The sequence below is a fragment of the Mus caroli genome, unplaced genomic scaffold (assembly GCF_978045245.1).
Source record: "Mus caroli unplaced genomic scaffold, Mus_caroli_1 scaffold_7, whole genome shotgun sequence".
NCBI classification, from domain to species: domain Eukaryota; kingdom Metazoa; phylum Chordata; class Mammalia; order Rodentia; family Muridae; genus Mus; species Mus caroli.
In genome coordinates this window covers 33108769-33124136 of record NW_028227262.1, presented here as the reverse complement: position 1 = coordinate 33124136, position 15368 = coordinate 33108769, and the positions used below count along the sequence as shown (strand labels likewise).

The following is a 15368-nucleotide window of genomic DNA, read 5'->3' as shown; positions in this document are numbered from 1 at the left end:
GCCTATCCGGCCTTATCTCGACTCCGACCTCCTGCCCCGGCCAGGTCCAGCTCCTCCCTGAACCTCCAAGCTGAGTCCAGCCTCTCACTGTGGCCAGCCCTCTGCTCCAGACAACCATCAAGGCCCCCAGCTTCTAAGCCAGCTCTTCTAGGAAGCCTTCCTGGTCCATCAAGGGCCCCACCACCATCACCTGCCCTCCCACCAACTCTTACAGAGTCGTGGTTTTTTCAACACTGCATGCTTGTTGTTTGGGTGTTTTGAGCTAAGCCCTAGAGTCCCATGAGGCGGTTGAGGCTGGGAGTCCACGGAGCCTGCTCTGGTCCCAGCTACCCGCAACAGAGACAGAGGTGATGGCACCCAACTCACAGGCGTGCTATGACAACCACACAATGGCCATAGTAGAGGTGAGCAGGATGGCTAGATAAAACACAGGGCATCATCTAGTTGACCTCGACCTTCAGACTTGAAAACTGTCGAATCTATACACCAAATTCCATGCCTATAATCCCAATACTTGGGAGATGAAGATCCGAGTTCAAGGTTATTCTGTTACATGAAGAGTTTGAAGCCAGCAACATCGGACGGTTTCTGAATGGGAAGAAAGGAAGAAACTGAAGGAAGGGAGAGAGAGGCAGGGAGGGAGGAAGACAAGGTTGTAGCTGCTCCTAAGTATGGTTGAGGAGTAAGTTTATTATAGATATAAGGGAGAGATAGCCAGAGGCAGAGACATCTGGGAGAGTCCAAAGTGGTCATGACCTGAACTATATGGGGAGATGGGGGAGGGAAAAGGAGAGACGGGAACCAAGTACAACAGCCAGGAGGCCAAAGGTCCAAAAGGAGAGGCAGGTAACCAAAATATCTGGGTTACATAGGGAAGAGTCTCTGAGAGAAGGGCAGCCCTAGCCCAGCCTCTGGGCTGGACAGTTCAGGGTAGAGGGCAGGGGCATAGCGGCCATACCCTGTAACAGGTAGGGACTAAGGGATGCTGGAAGAACCTGGTGGCCAGGTCTACTTTGATATGTTAAATAGGCACCTTAGCCGATTGTCCCAAATTTGAAACTTAACAGTTAACAGTTTCAAACCCCTTCCCCTTCTCCCACCCTCACCCCCAACAAAAAGTACGGGGGCAACTTTTAAAAAAAATATATTTTAAAAATTATGTGTTGGTTCTGTTCATGACTCACATTAAGACTCGGTGTCCCCAGACAGCTGGGACACCTTTAATCCCAGCACTCAGGAGGCAGAAGCAGGTGGATCTCTGAGTTTGAAGCCAGCCTGGCCTACAGAGTTAAGTTCCAGGACAGCCAGGACTACACAGAGAAACCCTTATCTGGAAAAACAAAACAAAAAACAAACAAACAAAAGATCTGATGTCCATTTCCCGCAGTGTTTACTAGGCAGTAGACAAATGACCTTTATACTGATAGAAATGTTTGCTTGTTTTAGTCTATCAAAAATAGTTTACACCTTTAATCCCAGCATTCGGGAGGTGGGGGCAGCTGGGTCTTGTTTGCAGACAGCCTGGTCTACAGAGTGAGTTCCAGAACATCCAAGACTACACACAGAAACCCTGTCTCAAAAGATAGAGAGATAGGAAGATGGATGGATGGATGGATGGATGGATGGATGGATGGATGGATAGATTATAGATAAACTGACAGATATCTAAGATTCCATAAATCTCCCCTACCTCCGCTAAAACAAACAAACAAACAAAAAACCACTTTTGTTTATGCAGAACACTCCCCTACACACATTCCCAGAACTTGATGGCCTGAAGCTCCAATGCCTTTTCTTCATTGTCTTTGTATTCTTCTAAAACTAACCAATATTGCAAGTCTGTGAGATCAGCCCCCAGCCAGTGGAGAAGAGGCAGAGGCAGCGCCTGCTGTGAAGTCCCTGCCCCCCCACCCCCTTCACCCCTTCACCCCCTCAGCCCCCCAACCCTGAGTGCTTGCTGGCTGGTTTGGGTCTTGGTCGCCCTTTTTTTTTTTAAGATTTATTGATTTATTTATTATATGTAAGCACACTGTAGCTGTCTTCAGATGCACCAGAAGAGGGCATCAGATCTCATTACGGGTGGTTGTGAGCCACCATGTGGTTGCTGGGATTTGAACTTCGGACCTTCGGAAGAGCAGTCGGGTGCTCTTACCCACTGAGCCATCTCACCAGCCCCTTGGTCGCCCTTTTTGAAGAGTTGCACTGCCCAGCTTCCTTCTCTTCAGTCATGTGTTCCCTGTGTGACACCTAGATTGTTTTCTCTTTTTTTTAAAAAAAAGATTTATTTATTTTATGTATATGAGTACACTGTAGCTGTACAGATGGTTGTGCGCCATCATGTGGTTGCTGGGAATTGAACTCAGGACCTATGCTCGTTCTGGGGTCCCGCTCGCTCCAGCCCAAAGATTTATTTATTTATTATATGTAAGTACACTGTAGCTGTCTTCAGACACTCCAGAAGAGGGCGTCAGATCTCATTACAGATGGTTGTAAGCCACCATGTGGTTGCTGGGATTTGAGCTCAGGACGGTCTGAAGAACACTCAGTGCTCTTAACTGCTGAGCCATCTCTCCAGCTCCTTTCTGTTTGTTTTTAACACTACTCTGGAATTCTGAGATTGTGTGTGTGTGTGTGTGTGTCCTCAACATGAGGCCTCACTTTTGCAATCCCTCGAAGATTTGCAGAGTCAGCCATGCGCACACTCCCTCAGAAGCCCACCTTCTAGTTCCAGCTCTCAGAACAACAAACAAAAGCATGCTTTCTGGGTTAGTGAATGCCAAGGTTTCTCCACTCTTGTGGGTTTTTACTTGTGATGTTGGTGTTTCAAATGCCCCTGAGTGCTGAAGTGATGCAGTGTTGCTCAGCCAGGAAATGTGATTTACTGGAGGAAATACAGCTCAGATAAGCCCCTGGCACACACCAGTGACTGCTGGCTGTGAGGTCAATGTTAATGAATGAACGGCAGATAATACAGAGACTGGCTTTAAATCGAACCACCACTGTGAAACAAGGTTATATTGACCACAGGATGAAAAGGCTGTGATCAGAGGCTCCCAGAAGCCACCCCAGTGTTTTTCTGGGAAGAACAGGTCAATATTTGCTAACTTTATAGGATACGCATGACTACCCTACACAGTTGATACAAGTATGTGTGTCTGTGTTACACGGATATAATACACTAAGAGATTCATACTAGGATATCATGAGTGAGATCCTACATGCTGTTTAAGGTTCTTGTTTTATTTATTTTTAAATTGATTTTTTTTTATGTTTATGGCTGTTTTTGCCAGGCTGAAGAGATGAATCAGCGGTTAAAAGCACCGATTGCTCTTCCTAGAGGTCCTGAGTTGAATTCCCAGCAATCACACTGTGGCTCACAAGCATCTGTCATGGGACCTGAGGCCCTCTTCTGGTGTGTCTGACAACCGCTACAGTGTACACATATACAAAAGAAAAAAAAAAAAAAAAAGCGTGCCAGCACATGACTGTTTTGCCTACACATATGTCTGTGCTTAGTGCCACAAAGGGGCATCAGATTCCCCTGGGACTGAAATTACAGATGGTTGTGAGCCACAAAGTAGGTTCTGCACATTGAGCACAGGTTCTCTGGTAAAGTGCCCAGTGCTCTTAACTCCTTCCCCTGAGCCACCTCTATAGCCCCTCTCATTGGTGGTGGTTTTCTATTTGGTTGGTTGGTTTGGTTTTTCTTGTTTGGTTGGTTTTTTTGTTTTGGTTCTTTCAAGACAGGGTTTCTCTGTGTAACCCTGGCTGTCCTGGAACTCACTCTGTAGACCAGGCTGGCCTCGAACTCAGAAATCTGCCTGCCTCTGCCTGGGATTAAAGGCGTGTGAGAACAAGGCTCTGCTTCATGATGTTCTTTTAAGAGATAAGCAAGGGTCTTAGTATACTACTGTCGAGCCTTGAACTCCTAGCCTCTCAGCTACCATAGTTAGTAACTGTGACTATAAATACATACCACCATGCCTGGGTAGGAATTATCTTCAAATAGTCCAATAAGGAAGTTGAGATATGAAGAATATGAAAGAAACAAGATAGCAAAAGTTGGAAATGTGAGAAATACATTTTTATGTTTTGTTTGGTTTTGTTTTTATGGACCCCAGGACCTCTGCATGATAGGCAATTGCTCTACAACTAATTCACACCCCAACCTAGGGAGGGGGAGAGGGAGAGAGGGAGGAAGGGGAGGCGGATTTCACTATATAGTCTGGGCTGATCTGGAACTTGCTATGTAGACCAGGCTGGTCTTCAATTCATAGAGATCTGCTTGCTTCTCCTTACCAAATGCTAGGATTAAAGGCACTCACCACCACACCTGACAGAAACTTTAACTGCCTGTCTGCATTCTTTGTTTTACATTTTGTTGTTATCTTTTGTATATTCTTAAACAGTTTCATACAGTGTATCTTGACTACAGCCACCCCCAGCTCTCCTCTCCCATCCCTCTACTTGCCCACACACCCCTTCATCCCTTCCTATCTTCATTCCCTTTGCCTTTTATCTTTTTGGTCATCCATCAAATACAGTTAGTACTGCTGGCTAGAAGGTTAACTGATCTTTCAGGCTTGATCTTGACCATGCCTTATGTAGGTACCCAGTCCGTGAATGCCTTGGGCTCTGTCATGTTCAGAAGACAGCACTCTCCCATCCTCTGGCTCTAGCCTGCTTTCTGCATCACCCTCCTTTTCCATGTTTCCTCAGCCTCGGGCAGGCAAGGGTTAATATAGATATCCCATTTAAAGCTGAGCTCTCAGCAGTCACTTGCCGGCATTTTGACCAGTACTGAGCCTGTGTAGTCACCACCACCCTCTGCAGAGAGGAGCTTCTCTGGCCAGGGGCAACGGTAACACTAAGCTGTAGGTATAACCAAAAAAATTGGAAGTAGCTGGGCCTCTTCATTTAACAAGATACTAGTAGTCGGTTTCTCCTCGGGGACTTTGACTTCCTGAGACACAGGCTTTAGATCAGGTTTACAATACCAGGCATGAGTTCCCTCAGTCGAACAACCTCAGATCCAATCAGTAATGTGGGTTTGCCTCTGTAACCTTCACACCATTATTGCTCCAGTGAGCACATCTTCCCTGGTAGCATTCAGGGTTCACTGCTGAAAAAAAATCTCATATCACACTGAGGTCAAGGGCAGTCTTTTGGGGCAGGTCGCTTCATATCTCATCTCTAAAAAAAATGGACCTTGTGTTGGAACTTACAGGCAGTGAGCACTGGCAATGCAAAGGCAGGTGGATCTCCATGAGTTCAAGGCCAATCTGGGCTGCATAGTGAGTTCCAGGCAAACCAAGGCTATACAGTGAGACCTATGTAATCTCAAAAGGAAAATAAATAAATAAGTAAACAAACAAACCTTGTGGGATTGCTGTGAGGATTAAGGCGGGATATATTACCCCTTAGCCTTCCTCATTAGACTTAGCCGGGGGATGGGGCGGAATGTATCGTCGGCGGTACTGTGCGCAGGCGTGCTGTGCTAGGACACAGCCAGTCCCTTTTGCGGCTGCGCGCAACTGGTTTTGCGGCCGCACTGCTTGACGGCTGCAGCGCCGCCCCCACCCCCGGTTGCCGGGTAACGGTGGGCGCGCGTGGCGGCGAAAGGTAAGACTGAGGAGAGTCGTCCTGTTCCTGGCCTTCTGTGTCCAGCGTGCGAGCGGCTTCAGGCGGGAGTGGGGGGAGCTGTGACTGTCACTCAAGCGCGCATGGGCACAGCGTCCCGAGGGCTGCGGAGCGCTTCGCTCTCGCTGACAGATGCCATCTGCCCCAGCCCAAGCTGGTCTGCCTTGGCCCTCAGCCATGCACCTCGGCCCAGGAGCTGTGCAGTGGGGGACACAGATGCAAGTGTGTTTGCAAATGATGAGGAGCCCACGAGGCGCTGAGGATGGGACTCGGTTGGCAGCCTGTGTCTACTCCTAGCACCGCATCCAACCAAGCTGCTGCCCGCCTGTAATCCCAACTTCCAGAGGTGGAAGCGAGAGCATCAAGCTGGTTTTAAGGCCATCCTCAGCTACTTATCACGTTTGGAGCCAGCCTGGGCTACGTGTGGCCTCATCTCAAAATAAATAAATAAAATAAATACATGCTAAGAGACCATGAGTAAGTTTTGCCATAAGGGAGGCTTCTTTGACCCCTGATCCAAGAGTGTTGGGAAGTGATATGGACCCACCTCTTACTGTATGATTTGTGTTTGGATTGACGCGTAGAAGCATATAGAGCGGGGTTGGGCTGACCATTGGGTGTCATGGTTCGTGCTTTTAGCTGTACATGGGAGGCTGGGGCAGAAAGATCATAGTTTAAAGCTAGCCAAAGCTGCATAACAAGGCCAAGTGTCAGCAAAACCAAAAATTTTAAATAAATATTAGGCTAGCAGGTTAAGGGAAGAATGAAGGACAGGCCTTGCTTTTGATGGACAGAAATACGCTTTGTGGTGCTCTGGCGACAGGCATGAGCAGGTTTCTCCTTAACAGTCTTTGCAGATACATTCACACACACACTCACACACACACACACACACACACACCCACACACTGCAAGCCGTTCTTCTCACTTGTACAATGGGAATAAGAATGTGGCTGGGCAGCCGGGCGATAGCGGTGCATGCCTTTAATCCCAGCACTTGGGAGGCAGAGGCAGGCGGATTTTTGAGTTTGAGGCCAGCCTGGTCTACAGAGTGAATTCCAGGACAGCCAGGGCTACACAGAAAAATCCTGTCTCGGGGGAAAAAAAAAAAAAAAAGAATGTGGCTGGGCTGGGACTATGGCTCTTTTTTTTTTTTTTTTTTTTTTTCCTTCGAGACAGGGTTTCTGTATAGCCCTGGCTGTCCTGGAACTCACTTTGTAGACCAGGCTGGCCTCGAACTCAGAAATTCGCCTGCCTGTGGCTCTTTTGATAGAGAGTTTTCTTTAAATGAGCCAGGCCCTGAGTTCAATTCCCAGCACTAGGAAAAGAAGCAACTAAAAGCCTTTATATCCAGTCCTCCAGACCACCGTCCTGGTCTGGTCTACCCTATACGTATGTACCTGGATATATGTATCTGCTTTATGACATGTAACATTCGAGTACTTTGTTCCGCAGGGAGCCAGAAGAGGCTTTCTGATCCCCTGCAACTAGAGTTGCAGGTGGGTATAAGCCACCATGTGCATGCTGGGAATTGAACCTGGGTCTTTCTTCTGGATGAGTACCTACCAAGCCTCTCTCCATCCCTGTGCATGGGTATCTTTGACACGCACTTGTCCGTTGTTCTAACTTCCTTGGTCCATGTTTCCTTCTGTCTTTATTGATGTTTCTGGCTTCATGAGAAGTTTCATGAACACCTTGGCCAGGGCTTGATGTTTCTGTTATTACCACCAACACGACTGTCATTTTGCGGGTGTCTGCCTGCCTGTGTGTCTTGTCTGTGCTTATCATGCATGCAGTACCCACAGAGGCCAAAAGAGGGCATTGGATCCTTGGGACTGGAGTTACAGATGGGCATGAACTACCCTATGGATACTGAGGGTGGAACCTGAATCCTCTAAAAGAGCAGGCAGTGCTCCTGCCACATCGTTTCTTCTTAATGGTCATGACACCCACCTCCTCAGGCCCAACTCTCTGCTGCCTAATGAATGTTGGTTTGAGGGTAAGGGCACCCAGGTCATCAGTCACATTTTGTCCTTTGTAAGGGGTTATGTAGGTGACCTGAGGGCTCTCTGTAACCTCCCAGTTTAAGTCATGTGTAGACCTGACCCTAGACAGCTGCAGGTTCAAATCCCCCACCCACCTGGTGAAGCATCTGTCAGTTGGAATGTACACACTTGCATGGGCTGTGGCTCAGCAATGATTGGTGCTGGTAGCCGGCCCCAGCTCCGTGTCACATCCAACTCAGTTTTGTGTGTGTTCCACACTTGTTTTGCCTCCTTGGGTCAGAATAAGACCCAGAATAAAGAGGTCCTTCACATCAGTTTCCTTGGATCCTTCTAGGTAAGTCTCTACCTGGTTGGTAGCTGTGTGGCATCTCACTCAGACCACAGTAAACAGATACAAACCTGTGTCTGAGCAGGAGCCACAGAGAGGGCCTGGGCTCTGGTTCCCACAGCCCTGATGTTAATCCAGTGATGTCATTCACAGGGCCCTTACGGGCCTCACTGACCTGAGTGTTGCCTTGACTGTAAAATGGCGCTCACTTCTTGACCAGCATCATCAGAGTGTGGGTGATGCCACTCTGCCAGGCCCTGTCCTCTGTGAACCATGGCTGTCAGGAGCTAGGTTCCCCCCCGCCCCCTTTATAGATGAACTAAAGCCCAGCATCGGTGGGACTTTTACCAAAGGTTTTCCAGCTAAGATGCAGCAGCTTCCTGATGGTGGTGTGTGCACTGCGGTAGCCAGCACACAGGGTAGAATACAGCACGGACAGCCTGGCTTCAGTCGCTGCACACACTGGCGTTTCGTAGGACATAACTGGCCCCTAAATGACAGTGACTCTGCTATGATTTGTGGATTTCCTTTTTTTTTTTTTTTTTCCGAGACAGGGTTTCTCTGTGTAGCCCTGGCTGTCCTGGAACTCACTCTGTAGACCAGGCTGGCCTCGAACTCAGAAATCCGCCTGCCTCTGCCTCCCTAGTGCAGGGATTAAAGGCTTCTTAGAGGTCTTAGCATCTGAGATGCCCCTGTGACTGATGTCCTTATTACATGGTGTCTTCTAGTTGATTGTTTTACAAATACTCTGCGTTTCCCCCAGAGAGCAGGTGAACCTGGTTCTGAGTGTGCTGGCTCTGATGGTCCGCGGTTACTGACTGGTTCCCCTCCTTTGTCCTCTAGGGACCTGTTATCCTTGAAGAATGGCAGAGGCGGTCTTCCGTGCTCCTAAGAGGAAAAGAAGAGTGTATGAGAGTTACGAGTCACCACTGCCCATCCCCTTTGGTCAGGACCAAGGTCCCAGGAAGGAATTCCGAATATTCCAGGCTGAAATGATTAGCAACAATGTGGTGGTGAGGGGCACAGAGGACATGGAGCAGCTGTATGGGAAGGTAAGCCCAGGCCGTTCTGGTTCCTTCCTGGGGACACCCCAAGCAGCCGCCTCCTATTCCAGGTTCCTCCCAGAACCAACCATAAGCAGCAGATGTGAAACTTCAACTCTAAGCCTGAGAGCTAGACATGCCCAACCACAAACACACAGTCAGCAACACAGGGTGAAGCTCTGTATAGTAAAGACAGAGAAGTAATTTACAGAAAGATAATGAGTAAAGACTTGACAGTCATCTCTACTGACTCCTGTCCCTTTCCAGAGGTCACTACACAGTGGCATGGGCCTGTGAAGCCAGGGCCTGTGGAAAGTTCCCCAACATCTCTGCTCTCTCTCCTTGCTGGCATTTGTTAGACAGGACAACAGATGAGACCCACTCTCCATCTCCTTTTTATTGCTAGGACACTTTAAAAGCCAGCCTGATGGAGAGATGACTCAGCAGTTAAGTGCAGTGATTGCTTTTCCAGAGGCCCCGGATCTGATCCCAGCACCAATATGGCAGCTCACGGTTATCTGTAATTCTAGTTCCAGATGATTCAATACCCTCTTCTGGCCTCTGAAGGCACCAGGCATATATGGTATACAAATAGACATACATGCAGGCAAAACACTCATACACATAAATTAAATGACTGGCTCTTAAAAAGTAGTTGATATTTTTTTCTCTTTTTTTTTTAAAGATTTATTTATTTATTATATGTAAGTACACTGTAGTTGTCTTCAGACACACCAGAAGAGGGCGTCAGATCTTGTTACGGATGGTTGTGAGCCACCATGTGGTTGCTGGGATTTGAACTCAGGACCTTTGGAAGGGTAGTCAGTGCTCTTAACCGCTGAGCCATCTCACCAGCCCGTAATTGATATTTTTACATAAACTAATTGAGATGTAGTTTATAGCCATGACGTTCACTCCTTATAAGCATACCTTTAATTCAGTGACATTATAAATTAATGGAGCAGTGTTCTGTCATCAGAATCCAGTGTTAGGGTTTGCTAGTTTGGTTTGGTGCTGGGGTTTGCACTGAGGGTCTTGTGTTCCACCTCTGAACTGTACCTGCCATCCCCACTGGAAGGTATTTACCTATGACAGTGAATCCTGCTCCTGCTCCCAGCTCAGGACTATGATGGGCATTCTGCCTCGCTTCTACCTTCTCTAGAGAGTTTACTGTAATGTCAGGGGCCTCAGCCCTGGGGTCCCTGGGAACATAGTGCATTAAGGCCTCATTGGGTCCTATGTGCCTACAGTTCCCTGCTGAGGCCTTTGTTTGTGACTAAGGTAAAATGAGGCTTTACACATACTGAATAAGTTTTATTCATCTTATTACTATTTGATTATTTTTCTGTTTATTTATAATCAAAAGCAGGGAAATTATATATTTCGGGGGAACCAGCAGGAAAGAGAGGGACACTTCCTCTCCAGAGTACAGAAGAATCCAAAAATACCTAGGTCTGCTGTGGGTATAGCTCTCACTCCCAGGTACACTGTGTTCCTGGGCCACATGTGAGAAAAAACTGCCCCTGCCTGTTCTAATGCCTTTAGGGATGCCAGACACAAGCCAGGGCAATTCGTCATGAGAAAGAAGAGCTGGTACTGAAAGCTGGAGGGCTGCAGAGATGGATCTATGGGCAGAGTACACAAGGTCCTAAGTTCAGACCCCAGCCCTATGGGAAATAGTCAACATTGATGGCATGCAGATGTGCACACGTGCAACTGCACACCCACATGTACACACGTGCACCTGCACTCCACATATGCATACTGCACCTGCACACCCACATATTCACACGTGCACCTGCACTCCACATGTGCACACATGCACCTGCACTCCACATATGCATACATTCACCTGCACACCCACATGTGCACACATGTACCTGCACTCCCACATATGCATACATTCACCTGCACGCCCGCATGTACACACGTGCACCTGCACTTCACATATGCATGCTGCACCTGCACACCCACATGTGCACACGTGCACCTGCACACCCACATGTTCACACTCGCACATGAACACCTACACACACTATACACACTGCAGAGGTGGGGGGGGGGGTGATGACTAGGAAATTGGGAGACGTGAGGCTGTTGAGTAGTCTACTCCACTACAGCTGAAGCCTAACCACTGAGCAGCGCCCGTGTCTCTTCTTGCAAGGGTTACTTTGGAAAGGGAATTCTTTCCAGAAGCCGTCCAAACTTCACCATCGCCAACCCCAAGCTGGCTGCCAGATGGAAAGGTAAGCTGCGTTGCTCTCATTTGGTGCTTACGAGTCCTGGTGACATGGTAAGTTCTGGAAGAGAGGCAACACTGACAGAGAAGAGCAGAGCAGCTACAAGAATTTGCATCAAAACAGCTACTTGTTCTGTTTAGTTTGACTTTTTTTTTTTTTGACTGTCTCACTACTTAGCCCAGGCTGGCCTTGAACTCAGAGTCTCCCATCTGCCAGCAGATCAGGCAAAAGGATCTTTTCTAGTTCTTGGAAATGCATTGGTTGCACCTTCCTTCTGGAATGCTTAGAAGCCTTTACACATATAGGGCCTTGATTTCAATCCTTTGCCCCTCAAAGACAGGAAAACTATTAATCGGGCTTTTTGTTACACTTTGCCTGGTAGGATGCTGTGTGTAGGAACTTCTCCCTGCCTGTGCTGCTGTCAAAATGAGCTTGGTGGTTCATTTGCAGAGGTAGAATTTACAATAACCATGGCATTGTTAAACATATTTATTAATATGGGCTTGGTGGTGGGCAACTTGGTGGATAAAAGTGCTTATCACCAATCCTTATGACCTGAGTTAGATCTCCCAGATGAACTGTGTTAAGAGTTTGTATGTGTGTGAAATATACATATATTTATATATACATATATAGGTATATATTTATATATGAAGGGGTTTGTTCACATATATATATTTATATGATTTATTAGAGTGGCTTATAGGCTGTGGTCCAGATAGTCCAACAGTGGCTGTCTGTCTCCTGATAGGAAGTCCAAGAATCCAATAGTCCTTCAGTCCACAATACTGGATGTCTTAGCTGGTCTTTGGTATACCTTGGAATCCTGAGGAAGTAGGCTCTAATGCCAGTGAAGGAATGCCACAGCAGCGGGGTAGATGAACTGGAAAGTGAGGGCAAGCAGGCAAAAAGCGAAAGCTTCCTTCTTCTGGGTCCTTTTTATGTGGGCTGCCATCAAAAGGAATGGCCCAGATTTAGAGTGGGTCTTCCTACCTCAAATGACCCAATCAAGAAAAACTTCTCACACCTGCATCCAACTGCTTGCCTTTTTTTAGTTAATTTCAGATGTAGTCAAATTATCACAGACCCATATGGTGGAAAGAGAGAACTGATTTCTGAGCTGTCCTTTGACCTCCATGTGTGTGTGTGTGTGTGTGTGTGTGCGCACACACAAAAAAAATAAGTAGAGTTTAAGATTTAAAAGTAAGCTGGACAGTGGTGGTGCACGCCTTTAATCCTAGCACTTGGGAGGCAGAGGCAGGCGGATTTCTGAGTTCAAGGCCAGCCTGGTCTACAAAGTGAGTTCCAGGACAGCCAGGGCTCTGCAGAGAAACCCTGTCTCGAAAAACCAAACAAACAAACAAAACCCTTTCTTCCTCAAATTATTTGAATTGAATCAGGAATCCTATAAAAATCATTAATTCATGACAGTTCATCTTGATGTTGATCTGCAGGAAATCTGCTCAATAGGGTGGGTTAATGCCCAGGGATTGTTATATTAATTGAATAATGACAGGAAAGCCATATAAGCTGCAAGAAGCGATCCTGAGATGAAGTCTCTTTGCCTTGCCATAGAGCTCACCCATCACAGAGCATGTAAAACCAGTGGGCTACCTCCAGGAAGGCTGCCTTCTAGCCTTGGCCTTAGAAATGCAGAAAGCAGGATGGGGTTGTGGCTTCACTGTGGTGATATTAAATGAGAGCATAAAGCTGTGAGCTGTGGGTAAACCAAAATGGAAGCCTAAGAAAGATGCATTTTGGGGGCTAAAGAGATGGCTCAGCCATTGGGAGTCCTGGCTGCTCTTGCATAGGACCCAGGTTCAGTTCTTAGCACCCACATGGCAGCTCACAGCCATCCATTACACTGGCCCCGGGGAGCCAATTCCTTTTTCTGACCTCCGCATGCATGTGGTGCACAGACATATATGCAGGCAAAGCACTGAAACACATTTTTTTTAAATGTTTCTCTTTTTTTTTTTTTTTTTTTTTTTGGTTTTTCGAGACAGGGTTTCTCTGTATAGCCCTGGCTGTCCTGGAACTCACTTTGTAGACCAAGCTGGCCTCGAACTCAGAAATCCACCTGCCTCTGCCTCCCGAGTGCTGGGATTAAAGGCGTGCGCCACCACGCCCGGCTTAAATGTTTCTTTTTAAAAAGGCAATCCATAGTGTTTTTGAAGATGAAAGGATTTGAGGAGGAAGATATTAGACCTGACTTAAAAATTACACAAGTGTACACGGATAGAAGCCATGTTACCTCTTGATGTTACAGATTTTGTGTTTTTGTGTACCAGTTAAAAAGAAAGAATAAAGGCAAACTTGGTTGTGCAGTTCTGATATCCTACTATTTAGGAGGCTGAGAGGAGGCTTGTGAATTCAAGGCAGCCTGGGCTACCTGCAAATGGACAATCAATCAATACTAAAAGTAAAAGCCAGGCATGATGAAACACACTGAAATCTTAGCAGTGTAGATTAGAAGTACTGAAATAGGAGAATTGCTGTGAGTTTGGGACTAGCCTACTACATAGCCAGACCCTGTCTTAAAAAGGAAGAAAAAAAAAAAAGAATGTTGTAGGATTTGTCTAGTATGTGGACAGCCTGGGTTCTGACCCAGCACACAGCAAGAGCTATGGGTGGGGCCCAAAAGGGAGGTCAGGCTTTGCAGATCTGCCTCAGAGGCTCATCAATGATAAAGTGTTAATATTTCAAAGTCATCCTTCTTTTGTAGAAATATTCAGGGCTGGAAAGATGGCTCAGCCATTAAGAGCACTTACTGGGTTTGCCCAAGACTTGAGTTTGGCTCCCCAATCACAACCCTCTGAACTCCAGTACACACATGCACACACTTACCCACACATGCATGCACACATACATACACGTGCATGCTCATACACTTACATAGATAAACACCCGTACACACACACACACACACACACATAAAACTTTAAAGTCCTAAAGATAGTCACAGCAATGCACACCTTTAATTCCAGCACTCTAGAGGCAGAGGCAGGCAAAAGTCTGTGAGTTCAAGGCTAGCCTGATCTATATAGCAAGTTCTAGGCCAGCCAGGACTACATAATGTGACCCTGTCTCAAGATAAATAAATAAATATTTTTTAATCAATTGGCTAGGTCTATCCAGTTGGTTATATAACTACCCTGGCAGCAGCTGTCTTGAGGAACAGTCAGCTACTGTTCAGCCTTCATGAGAGAGACTTGTCCATTGTCTCCTGTCAGAATGCCTCTGCTTTATAAACCACCCCAGAATCCATCTCAGCAGACTCGTTGCCTCCTCCTAGGCATCAAGCTGAGGAGCCTCGAGTCAAACCTCCTTAGCGTGCAGGTGAGGCTTGTCTCAGTCAGTGTTCTTTCTGTTCATGGGAAGAGTTGGGGCTGGCTTACAGGTTCAGAGGTTCAATCCATTATCATCATGGTAGGAAGCATGGCATCTTGCAGGCAGACATGGTGCTGGAGGAACAGCTGAGAGTTCTACATGCAGATCCACAGACAGCAGGAAGACAGAAAGAGACTATGGGCTTTTTGAAACCTCAAAGCCTGTCCCCAGTGTCACACTTCCTCCAACAAGGCCACACCTACTAATCCTTTCAAATAGTGTCACTCCTTAGTGACCAAGTAAGTGTTCCAATATGAGCTTGTGGGGTGGGGGGCACTCATATTCAAACCACCACAAGGCTGAATCTGGGAGAGGAGACAACTTATCCTAAAGGCAGAATGAAGAGCAGGAGTAAAAGCTAGACCATTGAGTGACCTGGGAAACAGTTTAAAAGAAAGGCCTTATCCTACTTGACACCCAGAGGTAGAGCTGAAGCCCCCAACTCCGTACCCTAAGCCATACCACCATCAAGGGTCTCTCCAGCCACAGAGGGAAAATGAAAGCTAAGCTTACACACAGGGCCCAAGCATCCCACTTATGAACTGACCTCTTGCATATCTGTGCTTCTGAGCTGGGGCTAAGGCTCTGAGGACCCACCTGAACCAGCAAGAGGTTGTGGATGCACGGAAGGACAGCGGTCAGAAGCCGGCTGTGGCCGGTAGACAGTTAGCTCTGTGATCTTGAAATTATCTGTCTTTTTAGGGTTTTTGTGGGTTTTGTT

General features: G+C 47.0%; 1 protein-coding gene across 1 annotated transcript in view; it reads left to right on the top strand.

Moving 5' to 3' along the window:
- Window positions 1-5548: 5548 nt before the first annotated feature.
- Window positions 5549-15368, top strand: part of Tsen2 (tRNA splicing endonuclease subunit 2) — a 44018-nt gene continuing 34198 nt past the window's right edge. The window contains exons 1-3 of the mRNA XM_021165226.3: window positions 5549-5622; window positions 8818-9026; window positions 11182-11263. Of these exons, the coding sequence (XP_021020885.1) occupies window positions 8838-9026; window positions 11182-11263 (271 nt within the window). The 5' untranslated portion in view covers window positions 5549-5622; window positions 8818-8837. The remainder of the gene's footprint in view (window positions 5623-8817; window positions 9027-11181; window positions 11264-15368) is intronic.